The 14,566-nt window shown below is 49.7% G+C and overlaps 2 protein-coding genes across 8 annotated transcripts in view; one reads left to right on the plus strand and one right to left on the minus strand.

Annotated features, from left to right (window-relative positions):
* The window catches only part of LOC128801123 (methanethiol oxidase-like), a 22,160-nt gene extending 15,309 nt beyond the window's left edge, over nucleotides 1-6,851 (minus strand). Inside the window, exons 1-4 of one of the 4 annotated variants that reach the window (XM_053966780.1) lie at nucleotides 6,530-6,603; nucleotides 4,533-4,686; nucleotides 2,065-2,121; nucleotides 1,841-1,953 (exon numbers count right to left, since the gene is read on the minus strand). In XM_053966780.1, the coding sequence (XP_053822755.1) occupies nucleotides 1,841-1,953; nucleotides 2,065-2,121; nucleotides 4,533-4,536 (174 nt within the window). In that variant the 5' untranslated portion in view covers nucleotides 4,537-4,686; nucleotides 6,530-6,603. Of the gene's footprint in view, nucleotides 1-1,840; nucleotides 1,954-2,064; nucleotides 2,122-4,532; nucleotides 4,687-5,908; nucleotides 6,265-6,529 lie in introns of those variants that run through there. The other 3 variants (XM_053966779.1, XM_053966783.1, XM_053966781.1) reach the window with 3 other exon arrangements.
* Nucleotides 6,643-14,566, plus strand: part of POGZ (pogo transposable element derived with ZNF domain) — a 28,252-nt gene continuing 20,328 nt past the window's right edge. For 2 of the 4 annotated variants that reach the window (XM_053966775.1, XM_053966778.1), the window contains exons 1-3: nucleotides 6,643-6,721; nucleotides 11,350-11,474; nucleotides 13,421-13,596. In XM_053966775.1, the coding sequence (XP_053822750.1) occupies nucleotides 11,351-11,474; nucleotides 13,421-13,596 (300 nt within the window). In that variant the 5' untranslated portion in view covers nucleotides 6,643-6,721; nucleotide 11,350. Of the gene's footprint in view, nucleotides 6,722-7,169; nucleotides 7,227-7,488; nucleotides 7,548-11,349; nucleotides 11,475-13,420; nucleotides 13,597-14,566 lie in introns of those variants that run through there. The other 2 variants (XM_053966776.1, XM_053966777.1) reach the window with 2 other exon arrangements.

Raw genomic sequence — 14,566 nt, forward strand, 5'->3', positions numbered from 1 at the left:
ATTCAGGATCCCAGATTCCCCAGGGATCTCCCAGATTCAGGATCCCAGATTCCCCCGGGATCTCCCAGATTCAGGATCCCAGATTTCTCTGGGATCTCCCAGATTCAGGATCCCAGATTCCCCCGGGATCTCCCAGATTTTCCCAGATTTAGGATCCCAGATTCTGCCAGATTTTCCCAGACTCAGGATCCCAGATTCCCCCGGGATCTCCCAGATTCAGGATCCCAGATTCCCCGAGGATCTTTCCAGATTTTCCCAGCTTCTCCCGGATTCAGGATCCCAGATTCCCCCAGGATCTCCCAGATTCAGGATCCCAGATTCTCCCAGATTTTCCCAGATTCAGGATCCCAGATTCCCCCAGGATCTTTCCAGATTCTTCCAGATTTTTGCAGACTCAGGATCCCAGTTTCTCCTGGGATCTCCCAGATTCAGGATCCCAGATTCCCCCGGATTTTCCCAGATTCAGGATCCCAGATTTTCCCAGCTTCTCCCGGATTCAGGATCCCAGATTCCCCCAGGATCTTCCCAGATTCAGGATCCCAGATTCCCCCGGGTTCTTCCAGATTCTCCCAGATTTAGGATCCCAGATTCCCCTGGATTTTCCCAGATTCAGGATCCCAGATTCCCCAGGGATCTTCCCAGATTCTCCCATCTTTTCCCAGATTCGGATTCCCAGATTCAGGATCCCAGATTCCCCCAGGATCTTCCCAGATTCAGATTCCCAGATTCTCACAGATTCCCCCAAATTCTGGATCCCAGATTCCCCCAGATACTCCCAGATTCCCCCGGGTTTTCCCAGACTCAGGATCCCAGATTCCCCCAGATTCCCCTGGGTTTTCCCAGACTCAGGATCCCAGATTCTCCCAGATTTAGGATCCCAGATTCCCCCAGATTCTCCCATATTCAGGATCCCAGATTCCCCCAGATTTAGGATCCCAGATTTTCCCAGACTCAGGATCCCAGATTCAGGATCCCAGATTCCCCCAGGTTTTCCCAGACTCAGGATCCCAGATTCCCCCAGATCCTCCCAGATTTCCCAGATTCAGGATCCCAGATTCCCCTGGGTTTTCCCAGACTCAGGATCCCAGATTCCCCCAGATTTCCCCAGATTCTCCCAGATTTAGGATCCCAGATTTTCCCAGACTCAGGATCCCAGACTCCCCCAGATTTCCCCAGATTCTCCCAGATTTAGGATCCCATATTTTCCCAGACTCAGGATCCCAGATTCCCCCGGGTTTTCCCAGATTCAGGATCCCAGATTCCCCCAGGATATCCCAAATTCAGGATCCCAGAATTTCCCAGATTCAGGATCCCAGATTCCCCCATATTTTCCCAGACTCAGGATCCCAGATTCAGGATCCCAGATTCCCCCAGATTCCCCCAGATTCTCCCAGATTTAGGATCCCAGATTTTCCCAGATTCAGGATCCCAGATTCCCCCAGATTTCCCCAGATTCTCCCAGATTTAGGATCCCAGATTTTCCCAGATTCAGGATCCCAGATTCCCCCAGATTTCCCCAGATTCTCCCAGATTTAGGATCCCAGATTTTCCCAGACTCAGGATCCCAGATTCCCCCAGATTTCCCCAGATTCTCCCAGATTTAGGATCCCAGATTTTCCCAGACTCAGGATCCCAGATTCCCCCAGATTTCCCCAGATTCTCCCAGATTTAGGATCCCAGATTTTCCCAGATTCAGGATCCCAGATTCCCCCGGGTTTTCCCAGATTTAGGATCCCAGATTTTCCCAGATTCAGGATCCCAGATTCCCCCGGGTTTTCCCAGATTTAGGATCCCAGATTTCCCCAGACTCAGGATCCCGGATTCCCCCAGATCCCCGTACCTGGCAGTACTGGGGGGATTTGGGATCCACATCCACGGTGGCCAGGAAGTCGGGGATGCCGATCCCGGTGTTCCGGTAGACGCAGGGCAGGTAGAGCAGCTGCTCCCGGGGCCCTGCGGCCACATTTTGGGATCAACCCCCGGGAATTCCGGCTTTTCCCGCATTCCCTCCCCTCTGATCCCAAAGCAATTCCAGGATTTTGGGAATGCTGGCCCAGCACTTGCCTTTCATGGCCTCCAGAGGGCTGGGGTAGCCCGGCCCGCACGCTCCGCACTTTTCCGCTGGAAAAGGAGAAAATTCCAACATTTCCACATCCCAAACTTCCCGGAACGGCCGCAAAAATTCCTGGGAATTTGGGGCCTTCCATTGCTTCCCATTTCCCAGCCTGAAATCCATGGAATTCTCCATTCCCAATTCCTGAATCTGGGAAAATCTGGGGGAATCTGGGATCCTGAATCTGGGAAAATCTGGGGGAGTCTGGGAAAATCTGGGGGAGTCTGGGACCCTGAATCTGGGAAAATCTGGGATCCTGAATCTGGGAAAATCTGGAGAATCTGGGATCCTGAGTCTGGGAGATCCTGGGGGAATCTGGGATCCTGAATCTGGGAAAATCTGGGGGAGTCTGGGAAAATCTGGGGGAGTCTGGGAAAATCTGGGGGAATCTGGGAAAATCTGGGGGAGTCTGGGAAAATCTGGGGGAATCTGGGAAAATCTGGGGGAGTCTGGGATCCTGAATCTGGGAAAATCTGGAGAATCTGGGATCCTGAGTCTGGGAGATCCTGGGGGAATCTGAGATCCTGAATCTGGGGGATTCTGGGAAAATCTGGGAAAATCTGGGATCCTGAATCTGGGAAAATCTGGGGGAATCTGGGACCCTGAATCTGGAAAAAATTTTGTGCCTTGGATTTGCTCATTCCAGGGGAAAACAAAAAAAAAAAATCCTGGGAATTTGGGGCCTTCCATTGCTTCCCATTTCCCAGCCTGAAATCCATGGAATTCCCCATTCCCAATTCCTGAATCTGGGAAAATCTGGGGGAATCTGGGATCCTGAATCTGGGAAAATTTATGTGCCTTGGATTTGCTCATTGCAGGGGAAAAAAAATTGGGATTTATCCTGATTTTTGTGCCTTGGATTTGCTCATTCCAGGAAAAAAAAAATTGGAATTTATCCCATTTTTTGTGCCTTGGATTTGCTCATTCCAGGGGAAAAATAAATTGGGATTTATCCTGATTTTTGTGCCTTGGATTTGCTCATTCCAGGGAAAAATAAATTGGAATTTATCCTGATTTTTGTGCCTTGGATTTGCTCATTCCAGGGAAAAATAAATTGGAATTTATCCTGATTTTTGTGCCTTGGATTTGCTCATTGCAAGGAAAAAAGAAATGAAATTTATACCAGTTTTTGTGCCTTGGATTTGCTCATTCCAGGGGAAAAATTATTGGAATTTATCCCAATTTTTGTGCCTTGGATTTGCTCATTCCAGGGATAAAAAAATGGGAATTTATCCTGATTTTTGTGCCTTGGATTTGCTCATTCCAGGGAAAAAAATTATTGGAATTTATCCCAATTTTTGGCTGAGTTGTCCCAAAGTGTCAGATTAGGAGGGATAAATTTGGGATTTTAGCAAGGAAAAAAAAATGGGAATTCCTTTGGAATTCCAGGGTTTAAAATCAAAATATTCCAAGTTTTAGGGAGGTAAAATCAGATTAAAATTGGGAAAAATCAAATTGAAATTCAAATGAAAACAACGGAGAAGCCAATGGAAAAAAAAAAATCCAGGAATTTTAGGAATGTTCTCCCATAAAACCAAATTCCCAAGGAAATCGAGGGAGTTCCTTTTTCAGAGCATTCCAGGATTTATTTCCTTCCATAATTCCCAAGTTTTTGGAGCTCCCAGGTCCTTGCAGATGTGTCAATAATTCCCAAAGTTTTTTATTGACTTCCAGGAACTTGGATAAAAAAAAATTCCTCAAAAAAAAAAAAAGAAATATCCAGGAGATTCAGGATATTTTTGGGTAGAATATTGATATTTTTTGGTTACATATTCCTGCTAAAAAAATTCCTCATTTTTGGTTGGTTTTGGTCCCAAAATTCCTGATTTTTTTTTTCCCGAGGTTTTAGCCTCAAAAAAACCCAAAACAAACAAACAAACAAACAAAAAACCCAAAAAAATTACCAAAAAAGAAACAAAATTAAAAAAAACAAAAAAAAAATCCCAAAAAAAGTTAAAAAAACAAACAAACAAAAAAAAACCCCCAAAAAACAAAAAAAGAACCCACACAAAAAAAAGTTAAAAAAAAATTAAAAAAACCCAAAAAACCAAAAAGAAAAAAAACCCCAAAAATCAGGAAAAATATCCTGGAAATCAAGGATTTATTAAAAAAAAAAAAAAAAAAAAAAGGAATATGTCAGGATTTTTCCAAGGGTTTTTCCTGTTCCCAGGAGTTTCTCCCCGTTTTTTAGAAGTTTAGGGATTTAAAATTCCCAATTAACTCGAGTGGAAATGGATTTTAATGAAGGAATTCAAGTTTTTTTTAGGGTTTTTAGGGAATATTTCAATTTTTAAATCCAGGGAAAAGTTGGACTTTTACCCCCCCCCTCCTCCCTACCCTCCCCGAAACCAAAAGCAACAAATTCTGGGATTTTGGGGGATTTTTTTTGGGGATTTTTGGGGATTTTGGGATCTCTTACCCATCCTGGATCAGGTTGGGAATGGGAATTCCAAGAATTTCGTGGGATTTTTAAGGATAAACAGCCGGGAAAAAAAAAAAAAAAAAAAAAGTCGGAAATCCAGAGGAAAAGGGAGGAGTTTGGGAGAGGAGGAGCCAAGGGGAGGATCCAGAGCCTGGAAGAAAAAAAAAAAAAACAAAAAAACAGAACAAAAAACCAAAACAAAACAAAAAAAAACCATAAAAAACAAAATTCCACCTTAAAATTCCAAAGGGAAAAATCCAAACTTCTGGCACCGTGGAATTCCTGCTTTTCCCCCTGATTTTCTCATTTTTATTCCAAATTTTCCCCTTTTTTTTTCCTCTTTTTTTTTTTTTATGGAGAAGGAATTTTGGAATATAGCAAATGAGAATTTGCTTTATTCCCGATTTTAATGAGAATTAATTTATTAATTTAAAGATTATTAATTTTTTTTTTTTTTTAGTATGGCACTTATAAAGAATCTGCCTTGTTTTCCCTCTTTCCTTAAATGTTTATTTTGGAATTTCCAAAATAGTCTTTTTTTTTTTTTTTTTTTCTTAAATCCGTGTTTTTTTCCATGAACCACCAGGAAAAGCAGAAAAAAAGGGATAAAAGAAGGGATTTTTCTGCTATGAATAAAGAGATTTTAATGATTATTTTTGGATTGTTCCTTTATTATCGAAGATATTGAAATTCTTATTTATATTTCCAATTTTTGCTGGTTTTCACTCAATTTTTTGGGCTGTTTTCACTCATTTTTTGGGGTGTTTTACTTCATTTTTCGGGCTGTTTTCACTCATTTTTTTGGCTGTTTTACCTCATTTTTGGGCTGTTTTACCTCATTTTTTTTGGGGCTGTTTTACCTCATTTTTCGGGCTGTTTTAACCTCTCTTTTTTTTTGGGCTGTTTTACCTCATTTTTGGGCTGTTTTACCTCATTTTTTTGTCTCTTTTACCTCATTTTCCAGGCTGGTTTTCACTCATTTTTGGGCTGTTTTCACTCATTTTTTTGTCTGTTTTACCTCATTTTTCGGGCTGTTTTACCTCATTTTTTTGTCTGTTTTACCTCATTTTTGGGCTGTTTGACCTCATTTTTTTGTCTCTTTTACCTCATTTTCCAGGCTGGTTTTCACTCATTTTTTTGTCTCTTTTACCTCATTTTCCAGGCTGGTTTTCACTCATTTTTTGTCTGTTTTACCTCATTTTTTCGGGCTGTTTTTCCTCATCTCGGGGCTGGCTCAGGTGGACAATTTTTGGCCTCAAGCGAGCGATTTTGGCCAGGGAACCCCTTGGGACCAACCCTGTGCTCACCTGGCGTTGTCAGGGAGGGCTGACCCCCAAAAGCCCATCCAGCTAAAGCCAGGTGGGAGATTTTACCTTCAGCCGGACAGGTTGGACCTCAGGCGGAGAATTTTTTTTTGCCCTCAGCTGGACATTTTTGGCCTCAGGGAGGAAACTTTGGCCAGCGAGCAGCCCCTGAGCCGCGCCGCTCCTCACAGCCCGCCCGGCCCTGAGGGGCTCTCGGGCCGCTCGCAGCCAGCGCGGGGCAGCGGCTCCCCGGGGAGCATCCCCTCAGGCCGGGAGGCAGCGCCGGCCGCTTCTCCCGCCGCTCGCCAAGGCCTCATCCCTCAGAGCCCCCTCGGATCCGGGAGGGGAGGTCCCGTGAGGAGCGCGCGGGGGTCGCGACCCAGCGGCGCCATTTTCCCGCCCTTCCCCTTCCCTCCCTCAGCCGCCTCAGGGTCCGGCCCCCGTGACGTCACCGCGCGAAGGCGGAAGTGACGTCAGCGGTATCCCTCCGCCGGCCAGGTCCCCTTTTTGTGTGTGTGTTGTGTGTGGTGCGGCTGCGGGCGCCGCGCGCCTGTATCAGCCCGCCGGGCCCGACGACCTTTTTTTTCTTATCCCCCCCCTTTTCCGTGAGGGGTGAAATAGAGGAGGAGTGGGGGGGGGGGGAAACCCACACGCACGCCAAGCACGGAGCCGCCCCCCGGCAGAACGTACAGAGGGCGAGCATAGCCAGGGATAATTCCTTCTTCTTCATCACCGTCTTCATCCTCCTCCTCAGCATCCCGCCAAGTGTGAGGCGGGGAGGGGGAGGGGGGGCTCATGCCACCTGCCCCCGCGCCCTGCGGGTCGCCTCGCCCGGAGAGCGGCGGAGCCCCGTAGGGGCGAGCGGCGGCAGCGCTGAGGAAGGTGAGGCGGGGGGCGCGGGGAAAGGCGGGGGGGGATGAAGGCGGCGGGGCCCCCCCCGGGGGTGGCAGCGGCGGCGGGGGGCGATGAAGAGCGGGGAGGGGATCGGTGACGGTGGAACCGGCTCGAGCCGCCCGGGAATGGGGAGAAGGAGGGAATGAAGGAGGGGGGGGGGCGGCAGGGCCGGAGCGCGCCGTACACAAAGCGGTGGCGGGAGGAGGAGGAGGAGGAGGAGGAGGAGGAGAAGAAGGAGGAGGGAGGGCTCGGGGTGCCGGGGAGGAGCCGCGGCGGCTCCGGCGGCCGCTCCCGCCGGGCCCCGGGCGGGCGCTGAGGGACGCGGAGGGATCCGCGCGCAGCCCTCACGGCCCGGGGGGCGCGGTGAAGCGGCCGCCCTCAGGGGAGGGGGGCGGCGGTGATGCGGCCCCGCCGCCGCTCCCTCCGCGCACCCCCTCCCGCCCTACCGGGGGTCTCCTCCCGGTTCCCTCGCCCCCCGGCCGCCACCGCCGGGGTGAGGAAGGGGCGGTCGTGTCCGTCCTGTCCCCCCTTTCCCGGTGCTGCCGCCCCCTCCTCTCTTTGGCGGCGCTGCCTCGCTGGTGGGCGGCCATGTTGGGCACGGGGATTATTTTTCGCTCTCTTTCTTAGCCGCCACAATACACTGAGGGTGTGTGTGTGTGGTGGGGGGGCTTTTCCCGGAGTTCTCGGGAGAAACGGCCTTTTCCCGGTTTTTAGGGGAGGGTAAGGAAAAGGGGAGGGTCTGGGCTCAGCGGTTTGCAGGGTGAGACCACCCCCCCTCATCATCCTTGGCCTGCTGGTGCTTCAGCTTCGCTGAGTGAGTGCCCCTGTCCAGCGCCGGGAGCGGGGGGAGCCCTCGGCCGCAGGGATTCGGGATTGGGATCCCACTCTTGTTCTTCGGGGTTTGGGATTGGGGTCCCAGTCTTCTTCCTCGGGGTTTGGGATTGGGATCCCAGCCTTCTTAGGGATTTGGGATGGGGATCCCACTCTTGTTCCTCGGGGATTTGGGATGGGGATCCTAGTCTTCTTAGGGATTTGGGATGGGGATCCCACTCTTCTTCCTCGGGGATTTGGGATGGGGATCCCAGTCTTCTTAGGGATTTGGGATGGGGATCCCACTCTTCTTCCTCGGGGATTTGGGATTGGGATCCCACACTTCTTCCTCGGGGATTTGGGATTGGGATCCCAGTCTTGTTAGGGATTTGGGATCCCAGTCTTCTTAGGGATTTGGGATGGGGATCCCACTCTTCTTCCTCGGGGTTTGGGATTGGGGTCCCAGACTTCTTCCTCGTGGATTTGGGATTGGGATCTCACTTGTCTTCTTAGGGATTTGGGATGGGGATCCCAGATTTCTTCCTCGGGGATTTGGCATTGGGATCCCACCTGTCTTCCTCGGGGATTTGGGATTGGGATCCCAGTCTTCTTCCTAGGGATTTGGGATTGGGGTCCCACACTTCTTCCTCGGGGATTTGGGATTCCAGACTTCTTCCTCGGGGTTTGGGATTGGGATCCCACACTTCTTCCTCGGGGATTTGGCATTGGTATCCCACTCTTCTTCCTCAGGGATTTGGGATTGGGGTCCCAGTCATCTTAGGGATTTGGGATCCCAGTCTTCTTAGGGATTTGGGATGGGGATCCCACACTTCTTCCTCGGGGTTTGGGATTGGGGTCCCACACTTCTTCCTCGGGGATTTGGGATTGGGGTCCCAGTCTTCTTCCTAGGGATTTGGGATGGGGATCCCACTCTTTTTCCTCGGGGTTTGGGATTGGGATCCCACACTTCTTCCCCGGGGATTTGGGATTGGGGTCCCAGACTTCTTAGGGATTTGGGATCCCAGTCTTCTTAGGGATTTGGGACTGGGGTCCCACCTGTCTTCCTCAGAGATTTGGGACTGGGGTCCCAGACTTCTTCCTCGGGGATTTGGGATTGGGATCTCACCTGTCTTCTTAGGGATTTGGGATTGGGATCCCAGACTTCTTCCTAGGGATTTGGATCCCAGTTTTCTTAGGGATTTGGGATTGGGGTCCCACCCGCATTCCTCGGGGATTTGGGATTGGTGTTCCAACCTGAGAGATCCAGGGTTGCCATCCCACCGCTCTTCCTCAGGGATCTCCCCTTTCTCTTCAAGGATTTGGGATTGGGATCCCAGCCCCTCTTCCTCAGGGATTTGGGATTGGGATCCCAGCCCCTCTTCCTCAGGGATTTGGGATTGGGATCCCAGCCCCTCTTCCTCAGGGATTTGGGATTGGGATCCCAGCCCCTCTTCCTCAGGGATTTGGGATTGGGATCCCAGCCCCTCTTCCTCAGGGATTTGGGATTTCCATCCCATCCCTTTCCTCAGGCATTTGGGATTTCCATCCCATCCCTTTCCTCCGGGATGTAGGATTGGGATCCTGACCTTCTCCTCAGGGATTTGGGATTTGTATTCCAACCTTTTCCTCAGGGATTTGGGATTGGTATTCCAACCTTTTCCTCAGGGATTTGGGATTTCCGTCCCATCCCTTTCCTCAGGGATGTGGGATTGGGATCCCGACCTTCTCCTCAGGGATTTGGGATTTCCATCCCATCCCTTTCCTCCGGGATGTAGGATTGGGATCCCGACCTTCTCCTCAGGGATTTGGGATTGGTATTCCAACCTTTTCCTCAGGGATTTGGGATTTCCATCCCATCCCTTTCCTCAGGGATGTGGGATTGGTATTCCAACCTTTTCCTCAGGGATTTGGGATTTCCATCCCATCCCTTTCCTCAGGGATTTGGGATTTCCATCCCATCCCTTTCCTCAGGGATGTGGGATTGGTATTCCAACCTTTTCCTCAGGGATGTGGGATTGGGATCCTGACCTTCTCCTCAGGGATGTGGGATTGGTATTCCAACCTTTTCCTCAGGGATTTGGGATTTCCATCCCATCCCTTTCCTCAGGGATTTGGGATTGGTATTCCAACCTTCTCCTCAGGGATTTGGGATTTCCATCCCATCCCTTTCCTCAGGGATGTGGGATTGGGATCCCGACCTTCTCCTCAGGGATGTGGGATTGGTATTCCAACCTTTTCCTCAGGGATTTGGGATTTCTATCCCGACCTTTTCCTCAGGGATTTGGGCTCACCACCCCCCCTTTCCCAGTTTTTCCCGTCCCTGTCCTGTCCCTCCAGTGTCACCCTCAGGAGCAGCTCCATCCCCTCATCCTGCCTGGATCCAGGCAGGAAAAAAATGGGAAAACTCCTCCTTTTCTGCCCTGCCCAAGCCAGGATCCCAAAAGTCCTTGGAGGTGCTCAGGAGCGCAGGAATTCCCTCCCTCCAGCAGGATTTGGGATTCCATCCCAAAAATCCCTCGAGGCTGCTCTGATAATTCCCAGTGTTTGAGGTTTTCCTGGAATTCCCTGCGGCTGGGATGTGCCAGGGAGCTGGGGAGGGATGGGATCCTGCTTCCCAAAAATCTGATTTTATTGGGATTCACCTGATCCCAGCGTGAGCAGAGGATGGGAGGGAATCCCACCAGAACAATTCCCAAAGGTGCTGGAAAAAAAAAAATTAAAAAAAAAAATTTAAAGATAAAAATAAAGCATTTTAGAAGCTTTTAATGATTAATTAGCACAAATCAAATCTGATTATTAATAGGATGAAGTTTTTCCTGGTTTTTTTTTTATGGATGGGAAGGTGAAGCCAAAGGAAATTTGCTTTTTCTTTCCCAAATTCCTGAGAATTCCCAGAATTTTCCCAAATTCCTGGATGTTTTAGGGCTGTTAATTAATTGTTATCAACATTTAATTCGGGTGTTGTATCCACCTCAAAGCCAAGGAAAACCATCCATTCCTGATATTTTTGGGATTATTTTTCCAGCTTCCTGAGGCCTGGAGGTGAGGAGTTTTTTGGGAAGAGGCAGGAGAGCATTCCAAGGTTCTGCCTGTGGGATGGGAGACAACAAAATCCCATTTTTTCCCCTCCATTCCAGGAAAATTTTCCACAACTCCCCCCATCCCTGGCTGAAGCAATGGAGAGAATTCCCAGGATGGGAATTTTTAGTTTTATCCCTGCAAAGTTTTCCTTTCATCCCAAAATTCTTGGAATTCTCCTCCCAGTGCTTTTATTTATTTTGGTTTTTTTTTTTTTTTTTTTCTAATTTTAATTAAAAGCCCCCAAACTGAAGCTCCTGTTGCTCATTCCAAGCTGGGAATTTCGGGATAACCAAAAATCCTTTGGGATTTTTTAATATCTTCAATATTTTGGATTTCAAATTTTTAGGACCACGAAATGACCTGAAATTCCTCAGTGGGAGAGGCAAAATGTTCCAATTTGGAGTCAATCCTGGGGATTTTAATCCCAAATCCCATGGATTCCCTTGGAAAGAAACAGAGATTTTAAACCAGAGAAATTCCTTAGTGGGAGAGGAGGAAAAAAAACAATTTTAAGTCAAATCCAGGAATTTTCCACAGATTTCCTTGGGGAAAAAAAAAAAAAAAACACCAGAAATAACCTGAAATTTCCCAGCTCCTTTTGTTTTTCCGTGGAATTTTGGGATCTAAAACCAACCCAAACCTATTATTCCCATTCCTCCCCTTGGGAAACAAAAAATCCCTGCGAGTTTTTCGTGCCAAATTCCCTTTTCCCCCCGTTTTTCCAGGATGGCAGACACGGATCTTTTCATGGAATGCGAGGAGGAGGAGCTGGAGCCATGGCAGAAAATCAGTGATGTCATCGAGGACTCCGTGGTGGAGGATTACAATTCCATGGAAAAAAACCCCACAGGTCATTTCCCCCTTTTCCCTCCTCATTTTCCCCCTTTTCCCACTGATTTTTCCATATTTCCCATTTATATTTCCCCCTTTCCCCATGGATTTTTTTCCCTTATATTCCCATGGATTCTCCCCCCATATTCCCATGGATTCTCCCCCCATATTCCCATGGATTCTCCCCCCATATTCCCATGGATTCTCCCCCCATATTCCCATGGATTTCCCCATGCATGATCCCCCCTTTTCCCACTTGATTTTGTCCCTTTTCTCCCCGCTTATTTTTTCCCTTTCCCCACGGATTTTCCCCCCACATTCCCCTGGCTTTTCCTTGACATTCCCCTGACTTTTCCCCTCCTTCCCCACGGATTTTCCCCCACATTCCCCTGGCTTTTCCCCATGGATTTTTCCCCCACATTCCCCTGACTTCTCCCCATGGATTTTCCCCTACATTCCCTTGACTTTTCCCCCTTTCCCCACGGATTTTCCCCCCACATTCCCCTGGCTTTTCCCCATGGATTTTCCCCCACATTCCCCTGGCTTTTCCCCACATTCCCCTGGCTTTTCCCCATGGATTTTTCCCCCACATTTCCCTGGCTTTCCCCCACATTCCCCTGGCTTTTCCCCACGGATTTCCCCCCACATTCCCCTGGCTTTTCCCCATGGATTTTTCCCCCACATTCCCCTGGCTTTCCCCCACATTCCCCTGGCTTTTCCCCACGGATTTCCCCCCACATTCCCCTGGCTTTTCCCCATGGATTTTTCCCCCACATTCCCCTGGCTTTCCCCCACATTCCCCTGGCTTTTCCCCCTTTCCCCACAGATTTTTCCCCACATTCCCCTGGCTTTCCCCCCATATTCCCCTGGCTTTTCCCCACGGATTTTCCCCCCACTCCCCTGGCTTTCCCCCACATTCCCCTGCCTTTTCCTTGACATTCCCCTGGCTTTTCCCCCTTTCCCCACAGATTTTTACTCCTTTCCCCACAGATTTCCCCCCACATTCCCCTGGCTTTCCCCCCACATTCCCCTGGCTTTCCCCCCACATTCCCCTGCCTTTTCCCCACATTCCCCTGCCTTTTCCCCACATTCCCCTGCCTTTTCCCCACGGATTTTCCCCCCACATTCCCCACGGATTTTCCCCCCACATTCCCCACGGATTTCCCCCCACATTCCCCTGGCTTTCCCCCACATTCCTCTGCCTTTTCCCCCACATTCCCCTGGCTTTTCCCCCTTTCCCCACAGACTTTTACTCCTTTCCCCACAGATTTCCCCCCACATTCCCCTGGCTTTTCCCCACGGATTTCCTCCCACATTTCCGTGGCTTTTCCCTACATTCCCCTGACTTTTCCCCATGGATTTTTCCCCCACATTCCCCTGGCTTTTCCCCACATTCCCCTGGCTTTTCCCCACATTCCCCTGACTTTTCCCCACATTCCCCTGCCTTTTCCCCCTTTCCCCACAGATTTTTCCCCACATTCCCCTGGCTTTTCCCCACATTCCCCTGACTTTTCCCGGCTTTCCCCCACGGATCTTCCCCCACATTCCCCTGGCTTTTCCCCACGGATTTTTCCCCCACATTTCCCTGGCTTTTCCCCACATTCCCCTGGCTTTTCCCCACAGATTTCCCCCCACATTCCCCTGGCTTTCCCCCACATTCCCCTGGCTTTTCCCCCTTTCCCCACAGATTTTTTTCCCCACATTCCCCTGGCTTTCCCCACATTCCCCTGGCTTTTCCCCACAGATTTCCCCCCACATTCCCCTGGCTTTCCCCCACATTCCCCTGGCTTTTCCCCACAGATTTCCCCCCACATTCCCCTGACTTTTCCCCACGGATTTTTCCCCCACATTCCCCTGGCTTTTCCCCCACATTCCCCTGGCTTTCCCCCACATTCCCCTGGCTTTTCCCCATGGATTTCCCCTGGCTTTTCCCCCTTCCCCACGGCTGTCCCTGCTCTTTTCCAGGCGGGAACGCCGCTGTCCAGCCGGGCGGGCAGTCCCTGCTGCTGGCGCAGAGCCCGGCGCCCGGCCTGGGGGCCGTGGTCACTCAGCCGCTGCTGCGGCCGGTGCAGCTGATGCAGAACGCCAACCACGGCACCAACCCCCCCACGGGCACCCAGCCCATCTTCATCACCACCCAGGTGAGCTCCCCAGCCCGGAATTCCGTGGGAAATCCCTGGGAAAAGCAGGAATTTTTCCCAGGGAAAATTCCCCTTTCTCGCTCCCTTCTTGCCGCTTCTTTTCCCGGTGCGCCGAAATCCCCCTGGGGTTGTGGGATTGGGGTTGGACCTCAATGCTTGGTTTGATTTTTGTGGGAATTTTCCTGGAAATCCATGGAAAATCCATGGAAAGCTACTCTTTCCTGGAAAAAAAAAAAAAACAAAAAAAAACCAACAAAAACATTTTCAGTGATTTTTTTAATGCTGATTTTCCAAAATCCCTGAGGGTTGTGGGATGGGAGTTTGGCCCCATTGAGTTTTTGGCTCAACAAAACTGCAAAGCTCCAGGTTTTGTTTTCCTGGGAAGAGCCCCTGCCCTCAAATTCCATAGAAAATCCATGGAAAAAAAAAGGTTTTCTGGGGAAAAAAAAAAAAAAAAATCCCATTTTTGGTCAGTTTTTCTTGGGTTTTTCTGCATTGCACTGAAATTTCCTGGGGTTTGAGGTCTCTGGGGGTTTTCCTGGGAAGCTGCCAAGTGGGTTTTGAGCTCTTCCTGAATTTTTTAATCCCTGGGAGAAGAATTTTGGGAGTTTGGGAATGGAGATAAGAGTGGAATCTGTGTATGGGATATTGTTCTTCCCATCCTAACCCCAATCCTGACCCCAATCCCAAACCCAATCCCAAGCCCCACTTGTGACCCCAATCCTGAACCCTAAACCCCAGTACTGATCCCAGTCCTAAAGCCCAACCCAATCCTAAATCCCAATCCTAAACCCCAAAGCTCGACCCCAATCCTGGGTGATTTTTGGGTTTGTTTGAGATATTTTTCGGGTTGGAATTCCCTCAGGAATGGCCCGGGGGTGACGGACCTGTTGGGTTCCAGGGATTATTTTTGGGATGGTTTTGGGGTGGTTTTGGGTTGTTTTGGGGTGGTTTTGGGCTGGTTTGGGAT

Source organism: Vidua chalybeata, chromosome 29, assembly GCF_026979565.1.
Source record: "Vidua chalybeata isolate OUT-0048 chromosome 29, bVidCha1 merged haplotype, whole genome shotgun sequence".
Lineage (NCBI taxonomy): Eukaryota > Metazoa > Chordata > Aves > Passeriformes > Viduidae > Vidua > Vidua chalybeata.